This window comes from Cupressus sempervirens, chromosome 4 (assembly GCF_028749045.1).
Source record: "Cupressus sempervirens isolate cs-2001-9-10 chromosome 4, ASM2874904v1, whole genome shotgun sequence".
NCBI lineage: Eukaryota > Viridiplantae > Streptophyta > Pinopsida > Cupressales > Cupressaceae > Cupressus > Cupressus sempervirens.
In genome coordinates this window covers 101,658,707-101,670,605 of record NC_143121.1, presented here as the reverse complement: position 1 = coordinate 101,670,605, position 11,899 = coordinate 101,658,707, and the positions used below count along the sequence as shown (strand labels likewise).

Below are 11,899 nucleotides of genomic sequence, written 5' to 3'. Positions count from 1 at the left end.
TAGGAAACACCTTGGGGATAAATTTGCATGGTCTCTTGTTTGACAACTCCATTCTCTCCAACAACAACAACTCCAGCTCCAGCATCAACTACTAAGTTGGAGAAGGCTGAGGCCATTACAAATGAAAACTAGTCCTACAATAAATGTGGTATGTCATGTGACAAACTAGTGAGGAGTTAGACAAAAGTTGTACAAACCCTAGTAGAACTTTGTTTCATTAAGTTGCATAATTATTTTTCAAAGACAATACAAAAGATATAATTAAATATTGAGTAAAATGATTTTTCCTTTATTATTGTTATTTGGTAGAGACAAATAAATTATACAAAATGTTTCATGTTATGGTTGATAGTAGCTATAATTATTAGAAGTAAAATTTTAGTAAATTTTTTAGAAATCATTGTTTTGTATGATTGTATCAATTCTTTTCATATTGATTAATAATTGTGAAGTTTTGTTTCAAAATATATCTTTTGAATGTTTCTTTAGTTTTCTACGTACCAAGTATTTTTCTATTATTTTTTGATATCGATTCCTTAAATTGGAGAGAATAAATTTAAATCCATGTTATCATAATTTCAACTTATAGTTTTATAATTTAGTCATATTTTAATTGAATAAATATTAATTAGAGATTTTACTTAAGATATGCTACTACAACAAATTTCCTCAAATTAACCAATTATCTTAATAAAAAAATGGTTTGTTTGTAGATCAAAGTATACTACTTCAACTATCTGCCATGGGGTTTCTAAAAGGATCACATGTGCTACAACATCATAGTCTTCATCACTACCAACACTCTTTTTTGTTAAATTTTGCATAGCCTCCTACCAAGATGATTTGTAATTCTTCTTCTCCAATAAGATACTACCACTACTATTGACATTATCAGTACTACATACATTTTACCATCATTATTTTGTAGTTTCATAATTGTTTTATCAATGAATTCTGAGTTAGAAATTAGCCCCTCTAGCAATCTCTTGGTTCCAACATGACATTGAATTATCTCAAACAAAGTTCACATCCATATATGCCCTCAATAAAGAATAATTATACATATATGCATCTTACTAATTACATATCTCTTTTTCATTACAACCTACTTCAAATTAAGTGTACATTATTATAAAAGTGCAATTTCAAATTTTATCCTATGTTGCCTTTGATGCTTTATTTTAAGCGAAGATTGTGGTAGGTAATAATTTCTTTCAGCTTCTCAATGTGTATTCAAAGCTATGATAGCATATTAAATGCTCTTAATTTAAGATATATAATTCAAATTCCTATCAATACTCAATATCATGGCTATATTCTTAGATAGGTGTACTAATGTCCATTTTGTTGCATTATGCATAATGATATTCTTTTCAAAATACATTATATTTTTCATTTTTATACTTTGAAATTCCCAAAAAATGTGTTACATCAAGAAAAAAAACTCCCTATAATCAATAGAAAAAAGATTTTTAAAAATGTACACCTACAAGTTGGACGAGATTTCAAAGTAGAAAATCATAGAGAATGTTCCTAAATTTAAAGTAGCATGCTCATAAATAAAGTATTTCCTCGCACATTGACCAACATTTTATATACTATATCTCAACATCCAAACTCAACAACATTTATTTAACAACTAAATGATCAAGTCAACACAATCAAAACACACTTGCTAACATATTTCACCAAATTCAACAAACAACTCTTATCGGCTAACTATTGCACATACATAAACACACAACTATTAGTATATTCTATATTAGAAAGTGATGGGGTTAAATCAATAGGAAAAAAGTGGCTTCCATAAGCCTTCTTGCATTATCTCATGTAGAAATGCATAATTACATACCTAGCTATTGAAATGATTACGTAGATAGTTCACTTGATATTTTTTTCAATGAGAGTAAAGAGCTTATCGGCCTAATTATTTGTTAGATACTTTGAGCATGGAGACAAAGTTTCTCATGTTTCTTTCACTAATTTTAAAATTATTGTTTGTCAAGATTTTTCGTATCTTTGTGACATTAGATTTGATTTGTACTCCTTTTTCTTCTATCAGTATAACTTCAATTGCTCTATTAATGTCATCCTTAGTAAAAGATCCATCCTCTTCATTTCTTCTTACTTCCACTCCCACCTTAAGTTCTTTTACAATCTTTGCATTTACCCCTTGATCATATTGCATTGGAAGAGTTATGAGTGGCACCCCAAACCTTAACCCTTCTATTATTGAATTCCATCCACAATGCGTCAGAAAGGCACCTATAGAAGGATGATTCAAAATTTGTAGTTGGGGAGCCCAATTTGTAATCATTAATCCCTTTTCCTGTAAAATAACTTACAAAATTAGAAGTGGGTTTTAAGTAGAATATGTTATTTTTTCTTTTGAAATAAAAATAGTTAATGGTGTTTTGACTATAAAAAATGAAATGAGATAATAAAAGACTCAATATATTGTGTTCTCTTAGAGTTTCTAAAAGGTCCATTAAAATTTCATATTATGTATGAAAGACATAGATTTCTTTAAAAATAAGACTTCTATATTTTACATTAATTAAAATATTCAATCTTTGTATGAATTTTTCATATAATATTATGAATTAATTAAAAAATATTTAGAATCTATAAGTTTTTAGTAATAATTGTTATGATGTTGTATAATATGTAGCTTTTTATTTGTATGTTTTTACCATTGTCTTAAATGTATCACTAGTAATCATTATGTTGGCCATAAGCATAGACAAAAGATATTGTTTCTATCAGACAATACAAAACTAACCGATCAAATAATAATATGTTATATGTAAATTTATAAACATATTTCTTGATATATAGTTATTTGAAGACAACTTCTTGATGTAATTGAGATGACTACATTGATTATGTTAAGTATCCTAAACAATAGCCTTACTCTAAGCATTAACTACTTATGTGCTTGTTTTGTGGTCTCCATATTTTAAAGTTGATTGATGCATTTTTATAGATTAATTTTAATTTTTTTTTGTATGCAATCTATTGACTTATTTTTTACATTTCAAACCTAGAATGATAGACCTAAAATTATATTGTTGTTCACATAATATTTATATGTATATGTTACGCATTCAAAATTAAGACCACAGATTTAAATTAATATTCTTCATTTAATATTTTTATATATTATAACATATGTTGGATATTTATATTTGAATTTATTTTCATAAATTAAAATATATTTGATTGTAATTTTTATATTTATTACTGAAAAGTATAACATTATATTCTATTTTCAATTAAGAGAACACATTAAAATATATAATCAAGAATAATTTTTTAACATTCTAATTTAAAACTTAGAATAAAACAATCTAAAACTAATTAATAAAAATACATCGATAAATGATAAATTTCCAATTACAAAATAACTACCTAAACAATGCTAATTTGACCCAAGATATTAAGTAATGACAATGTTCCTGTAGGTGCATTCTTGACTTTTAACAAGTTTCAATTATTTTCTCCATTAAAAGTAAACAATATAAATTAAAACATCTGAATTCGACAAATCAAATTACAAATTAAAATTAAACCATGGATAGTGCCTAACTCACCCCTATCTGATCTTGGAAGGCCGGCAGCCTGTCATTTCCGGCAGGCAGAACCCAGAGGAATGACACGTCACTCTCCTGCAAACCCATTGCAATGGCTTCGACCTCTCGGTTGGTTAAAACATACTCGCTGCCAAAAGCCAACACGACTACCGAACCACCCGGTTGCCTATCGAGCCACTGCAAGCAAATATCAGCAGCGGGTACCGGCGGGAGTTCGGGTACGAGTATTCCAACAGGGAGAACCGGTCGCATTGTGAGTTTCTGCAAATAATCGACGTAAACACCTTCCAACTCGAAGCACGTGTTGCATGCAACCGCCCAACTGTCCCGCGCGCAGATGCTGCTCCGGTCGGCGACGCTAAGCCCATCTGCATGCTTCCTGTATAACCCCACGGCCCTTTCAGCTTCAAATAACCGGTGCCGAATATCCGGTGAAGGGAATCCCGGCGGCGTGGAAGTCAGATCCCGGGCCGTTGGGTTTTCCGGTGAGGCGTCCAGCTGGCCCTCCATAAAGCCGAAGGCGGCCACTCCCATTGTGAGGAAGAATATGGTGCGGACAGGTTTTGCCAGCGTGGCAGCCAGGCGAGGAGCCCAGTGCTGCACAAAATCGTGAATCACCACGTCTGGTGACAGCTGTCGTAGCAGCGCTTCGAAGGGCTCCTGCAAGAGATCCATGGCGGCAACGAGCAGAGGCAGTAACACTGCTGACTCACCCTTCTTCACAGCATCTGCGGAGGACTCTACGCCAGCTGGCAGCCCCTCCACGTAGGGCATCGCCAGCTGTACCAGCTCTATCTTCCCCGGGGAGTCTAACAAATGGGGCTTGATTCGCTGGATGTTGAGCGGGGTTGATACGAAGAAGATCTGAAAGCCATGAGATGCAAGGCCTTTGGCGAGCTGAAGGAAGGGAGTAATGTGACCGTGGGCGAACCAGGGGAACATGACCACACTCAGCTCTCTCTCATCTCTTTCCGCCATTGTTGATGCACAGTCGAGTTTCAACACTTTCTTGAAACTCAAAAGAAGATTGAAATAACACTTTCCCCCTTGGTAAGGTACGTGTATTCATTTTCTTCCCGTGCTCTATTTATTGGTAATTTTCCCCAACGCAAGGGGGTCGTATGGACATTTGACTGCTAGCTCTCCGTACCGGCCGGCTTTAGCAGGCACTCTGTAAGCTTTGACTTTGGCTGTGTCTAAACCCTGGGTCTCTCTTTTAACTCAACTCCATTGTATCTTTAATGGACGGGCTAAGCTCCACCAAAATGTAATGTTCGCTAAAATTTAAAAATGTAAATGAATTTTTCAGTCCAAAATAATATTTAAAAATTGAACTTTGCTGGATAATGTCTTTTATAAGTAGAAGATAATTTCCACCGCAAGTCAAATTGTGATACTGCTATCAGAATTTAACTCCGTGATTTTTGAGTCAAACTTATTGACCCGGCAGTGGCTACGGGACAACTTATATGCACCCCTAGTCAGTGCTAAACAGTGGGAGTCTTTAATATTTACATTGAATAAAGGTGCATAAATGTTGTCAGTATAGACGACGCCCATTGACCCTTGTTTCATGAGTAGTGATTCAACATGAGTCCATTTCTCATGAGAATAAATGGAACACATAGCACTCATTGGATATAGGTGATGCTCACAGGGGTGAAGCACCAAGATTTAATAGAACACAAAAAAGAATAAATAGAACACAGCACTCAATGTATCTAGGTGATGCCTTTGTTTTTTATGTTTCCTTAGTTTTTATAGTTGTACAGGTAGTAGTAATGTTATGCCTACTGATACTCTTTTAGTTATGTTTAGGAACAATGTTCTTGTGTTATAAATGGTAGGAGGTAATTTTAGCTGGTGGTAATCACTGGTTTGAATATTTTATGAACTAGCCCTTAATTTTTGAGGGCTTTTAATTCAAAAACATTTAAAAATTAAATTTCTTCGTTTTTGTTTTCCATGTTCGAGGGATTCTGTTCCGCTGTCATTAGCTGGCTTAGTTTTGATGGTTTGAATACTCCGAGTCTGTTCCCTTTTATATACATTTAAATGTTTTCGAGGAGCCGGATTTATGGGCAGTGATTATCCAGCAGGAAAACGTTTTCTTTTTAAAATATTTTTATAACATTTGGAAATCAATTATGTCTTCTTGGTATGATAAACTGTTTTCGGGGCCGTATCAGTTGCAGCTGAATTTTTTAAGCGTATCAAGTATTGACAGTTAGCTTAGGAAATGTTTATAGCGTAGGAAATATAACACGTTTTCACAATTCATAATAAATTCTAATATGCTTCTTGCATTGATTGTGTCATAATCATTTTAGTATTTGATATGACGAATTTTTACTATTAATAATTAAATTAAAAGTCAGCACTTAATAAACTGTGTTGTACAATTTCATTTAATTATTAAAAGCAACAAACTGTCTTCTCAGCACTAGATATGATGTTTGTATAGACAGTTTTTTCTTAGTTTATCTAATTGACTATCAGACAAATAGAATTTAAACATTTCTTATATTACTCTAATTAAAAATATTTATAAGTTTTTTAATAAAAAAATTATATAATGAAATTTATTTGAAGAATAGATATTTTCCTTTTAAATTAAAAATAGTTAGTTTTCTTTTTCTTGGTTATGGAACCGATAGAAATAATTGATTAGACAAATATTTCTTATATATTAATTACATTAAAAAAATAAGCTTTTTATATTGATTATGCCACTTATAGAAACCAGACAAATATTGCTTATATATTATTTAAATTTAAAATAACTAGTTTATGGAATTGATTATGCAATCGATAGAAATTGCTAATTAAACAAATATTTCTTATACATTTATTAAATTAAAAATAATTAATTTATTGATTTGACTCTACAAGCCTATTGAAATCACTGATTAGACAAATATTTTCTATATTAATATTAAATACATAGACATCTCCATTCAATTGTTAGCTTTGATGTTTAATATTCATTGTACAAAATAACTTATTTTTTACTTTAAGAAATTCATTCAAATTAAAAACATAAATGAGTATTGATAACAAGTGCTACAATGGTAACTTTAAGGGTTTGAGTCTACTCGAGCTTAGCAATAAAATAATTAATTACAACAAATAGTTATATCTAATTAAGGCTTCAGTCATGGCATACTTGCCTTTTAATTTAGAACTTTGTTTATTTAGGACGTACTAAAAGATTATATATTTAGTAACATGGCATATAACAAAGGAAATTTATAAGGCAAAGGCTTAAGACCTTAGACCCACCAAATGAGGACAAGTACCAAGTAGGTGTATCTCAAGATTGGCTCTAGGTGTGATCTCAAGATTGGCTTAAAATGTAAGCTGATTTCATCACAGTATTGTTGTGGTTCCACAACGCATGCCCCATCTCCTTGTCGAAAATGGGGACCCCTTGCTTTATTTTTTAGTTAATCAAAACCCTAGTCCAGGTTTCCAGTCCTTTTAGGCTTTTTTCTGATGTCTTGGGTCATGTTCTAGTCCCAGTTCAAAGTTTTGGATCCTGAAATAGAGTTTAGAGGAGAAAAAAGCCTTTTGAAAAAACAAAAGGCATAGTAGAGCACCTAAATAGGTGTGTTGATGCACCTTATTAAGCAAGGAAGTGTTTTTAAATGGCTGCACTACCGTAGCTGTGGAACTCTGTGACACTTAGGAGACTCAGGGACTATAAAGCCCCCCTCCTTCTCCTCCATCCTTACCTTGCTTTCATTTACCTCTATCAAGTCTTCATAACCGCAGCTCTGTCGTGTTGCAACACTGCACCAAACTAAGTGTGCCTCCCTTCACCTTCATCACCCTTCGCCCCTGTAAAAGCACAAAAAACATTAAATAAAACTCAAAAGGTGAGCATCAACGCACCTCAAGAGGTGCATTGATGTGCACCTTTTGTATCATCTAAACAAGAAGAAACCCTAAAAAACAACTGCAAAACATTTTAAAAGCTAAGTCAAACACCTTATAAGGTGCACTACTACGTATCTTATGGGGAAAATATAATAAAAGCCACCTAAGGGAAAATGAGATGTGCATTAGTGCACCCCATGTGGTGCCCTAATGTGCATCCTGTAAAATGAAGTTTTCTTTTAAAAGGATGGGTGCACTAGGTGCACCAAGTGCGCCATATCTTTTGTTTTTGTATTTTAGGATTTAAAATCAAGTTTTGTGTTTTCAAGTAATATAATTTTTAGGGTTTTAATTGTGTCATTAATAAGGTGTCATTAATTCATTTTTCCCCCAAATCTAGTCTAATGGATGTTACTTTGTGTTGATATTATGGCATCTTCATCATGCTCCCTATGCAAGAAAATGGCACCAAAACCTATGGTCTTCAAGTTCCAAGGCGTTCCGATGAAGTCAAGGTTTCAAGATGACAGCTCAGATATTAGAGATACTAATTTAGGACACACTAATTTGGGAGAATTTCTAAAGATATGTAACAAATCCACTAAGAGGTCGCAAATGGTCTCCGCACTCATTAGATCAGGACTTGTTAATGCAGCTTCGCACTCAGTGTCATTACAATCTTTTGAGCTCATTATGACACTTGTAGAACACTTTGTCACTGAGGAGAGGGTTATGAAGAGTATAATGGGGAAGATTGTCCTTGATCTATGACCAACAAATATTGAGAACGTATTTCATCTCCCATGGGCAGATCAGTTCATCAGGCTCACCTATGAACAGACAGAAAGGTGGTATCGAGAACATATCAAGGAGGCCTCTAATATCATTCAATCATCCTACCTTATAGAGAAGACTCCTTTGTTAAGGAAGACTGACAAAATGGATATGACTAGAGGGTATATGATAGAAGACATCATATACTGGATCATACTTCTAAGTAGAGTTATGTGTCTATCGAAAGTTGGGCATCTGAACATCTTATGGTGTATTTTATTTAGACGATTAAGAAAGCAAAGATGTCGCTAGACTGGGCTTCTACTCCCAATTAGAATTTGTGTGAGCAGTTAAGTTTTATATGACATCGTATTTGGTGTACTTGTTGGCTGCAAGGGAAATAGGCTATCCAGGGCTATATAAGAGGGGTAGCATGTAGGATCCTAATGCATGGCCATATATCGTCTATCCCTAGTTGGTAAAGAAGAGGCTCTCAGAGCAAAGAAAAGAATATAGAATTGTTAATGAAGCCTTCATATTCGCTATAATCTGATTCATAGGAGATTATGTGAAGAGATTATCAGATGATGTAGTGGCATAGATATCAATACTCAGAGAATACTATATCCAATTCCAAACTTTTACGTATTTGAGGGTAGTTGGTACCACTATTAACCCTAAAAAGCTCCCTAGGTATGCTAGTGACAGATTTGTTCTCTTGGAGATTTCTCGAAAAATCGTGTCTGCCTATGATAGAGTTAGGAGGCAACATAAAAAATGTTGGACTTGGCCATTGACTATAGGACCTTTTTGGGTAGATCAGAGGCAAGATATCCCCTCTTTTGAAGGAGAATGAGATCAGTATCCCTTGGAAGAATACAAGTCTTCGCTGCCATGTTTTAATAACATCAGGAGAGTACAGTATTTGGCTGTTAAAACATTCTAGCACGAAGAGGGTATTCAGGATCATTAGATAAATGCAACAAATGACTATGATATTTGAATAAGGGATTATTATAGGATGACTTTGCACCTAGCAGAGAAGGCCCTAAAGATAAAGATTCCATTAAAGATATTACAACAAGACTTAGAGGAGTTGCTTGATCCTCTATTCAATAGGGAAAAGATTGGTAATAGGCCCATTATGAATGCTAAGGTTGATAGGGAGGAGAATTCTGATATCAACCATAAGGTGAGACATGTCATTAAAATGACATAGGATTGGATTAAGAAACCATTTAAGCTTGATCCAATTCCTGAAATGGTCATCTTTCATGCACAAGCCTGCCCAACCAAAGGTAGAGGGAAGAAAGTCACTGTCCCTACCCTTGCAGCTTAGTCACTAGTAAGATCGCAAATGGTACACCAACTTGATAAACCAGTTGGATATTATCAAGATCAAAGGGGTAGAGGAAGGGGCAAGAGGAAAGGAACTTTGGCTCAGAGAGTTTAACTAGAAGAGGGTGAAATCCTAGCACCTTCATAGCAAGGAGAGGAAAATGTACAAGGGCCGAAATATATTAGACCTCCACAAGCCTAGGTTGATCCTCAAGTGCCACTAGCTGCGCCAAGCCAGCCATAGATAGAGGTTGAGGTTCAAGAGGTCTCCCCTCCCTGTCAAGCAGAGCAGACATCTCCTTTAGCACTAAAAAGTAGGAAGATTAAAACTCTGGTGAAAAGGAGACAAAAGATGATCAAGAAAGTGATCTCTTTCCCCTCAGTCCATGAACCTATCCTAGAGAAAGAGGAAGGAGAAGAGGGTGAGGAGGATGAAGAAGATAATTTACCATTGAGTCAAAGGACCAGCCTAGTTAGAGCCACAAAACAGGAAAGAAGAAGAAGTCCTATGGCTATGACTCCATCAGTCCCAGATGAACCTTTGCAAACTACTACGTTAGAAGATGAGATGTAGCAATGGATTGATGAGCATGATGTGGAGGGATTTGATGTCTTTAAGATGTCAGATTTTGACTTTATGCCTATAGATATTGAGTTGGTTAGGGATAAGATCAGAGATATACCAACCAATCAACCTCAATAGGAGCATTGGACTCAGATACCCCCCGAGTCACAAGGACTCAAAATGGTCACCACATCCCAATTACATGTTACATTTTCTGTTGACAAGGGATCAACCACCCCTCTTCCTCCAGGGATATAAAGTGAATAGGTTCAGGTAAAACAACAAGAAGAGCCATAACAAGTACCCACCAAAGAAGTTTTAGAAGAAGCACAAGAAAGTGAACAACCACAGCAAACTTCCCAGGACACTGAGGTAAGAATTGTGGGCTCCACTGATACAGGGACTGTAGAAGAGGAGCCTTCACAAAGGGAAAAGACCCCAGAGAGGAGTGACAAGGGCAAGAGCATAATAGAGAAAACTCCTTCATCCTCAAAAGGAAAGTCACCAGTGTAACATGTTCCAAGGTGGCTCCCAAAAGAAGTAATAAGAAACAAGAAGAAATAGTTCACCACTGAGGAGGAGGATATGATGGAATTGATAGAAGTTCTAAGGAAGCCTGATTCAACACCCAAGGATGCAAGAGCATTATCCTTTGTCATGAGTGATCAGATTCAAGATTTGTTTGCTCACGTAGCTATCCCTCCTCCAAAATCAAATGTTGAAGAACTGACTCCTAGGGATTATCAAATCTAGGAGGTTATGCTTGGGAAGCCAACCTTGGAAACAACCAAGTTGATGGTTACTATAGGGATGAAGGAAGTTTTTAGGAGCCTGGAAAAGGGTGGTGTAGAATTAATAACACTTTGGCACTAGAATGAAATCCTAAAAGGATATTTGAGTGAAGTTGTTGGCCCATTGGACCCTGCCAATCTCGAGGAGATTCTAAATGCAACAGTTGAAAGGAGAGATAGAGGGGCAGTGAGATTGGATCATTTTTGAATGCCTGTTAGGAATGGTGGGAAAGTTTTGAGGAGAAAGGTGTACTTATCATCCAAGGGAATCTTAAGCTACTACATGTCATGCAGGAGAACGTAGATAAAATGGTAGCAATTTTGAATCAAGATTTTGGTCTTATGGATGAGGTACATACCTAGGGAATAGATCTACAAGTATTACAGGTGAGAAAAGGCCAAAGGTATAGGATGCTTATGGATGTATATACACAAGAGGAGTTAGATTTAATAGATGATTGGATTGAGAAGATAGCAAATAGCAATAAAGTAATGGAATCATTACATGTAGAGATCCACGGGCTCAAGGATCAAGCTTGAGAGAAAATTTTGGAAGCTAAGAAACACTATAGTGATGCATATCTGGCTATTTTTGAAGACGATGCATGGGAGAATTTGATACCTATAGAGGTGGTAGTTCAGATATTTAGGAATTTTTTTGATGAAATTTCTAATGATGAAGATATTTGGTAGGTGTTTAGGACAGAAGAAGCTTTGTTAGAGCTAGATACTAAACTCGGGGGTTTTGTTGAAACATGTATAGAGGTAGATAATTACAAGTAGAAGGTCAAAGATAAATATAATGCCTTAGATTTATTAGATGCAGAAAAGGTCACTGAAATAATAGAGAAATTCAAGGGCAAGCATCCAGACATAGCTCTGGTATGAAGTGGGACAAAACCTAGATGCTAGAATTTCAATTTTAACACTTGCTAAGATGTTGCATTTTTTTGTCTCTG

General features: G+C 35.0%; 1 protein-coding gene across 1 annotated transcript; it reads right to left on the bottom strand.

Moving 5' to 3' along the window:
* Positions 1-1,927: 1,927 nt before the first annotated feature.
* Positions 1,928-4,571, bottom strand: LOC149560137 (UDP-glycosyltransferase 91C1-like). Its single transcript, XM_089823552.1, has 2 exons — positions 3,594-4,571; positions 1,928-2,329 (listed from the first exon to the last, which is right to left on the bottom strand). Exons 1-2 carry the CDS (start codon positions 4,569-4,571, stop codon positions 1,928-1,930), a joined length of 1,380 nt encoding a protein of 459 aa, XP_089679678.1.
* Positions 4,572-11,899: the final 7,328 nt, after the last annotated feature.

What these genes read in the sequence shown, in the direction of transcription:
- LOC149560137 (XM_089823552.1), bottom strand. Translation starts at nt 4,571, where the DNA reads ATGGCGGAAAGAGATGAGAGAGAGCTGAGTGTGGTCATGTTCCCCTGG. An exon ending in CCTTCCAAGATCAGATAGGG is followed by an intron (nt 2,330 to 3,593) that starts GTGAGTTAGGCA and finishes GTTATTTTACAG; the next exon opens with GAAAAGGGATTAATGATTAC.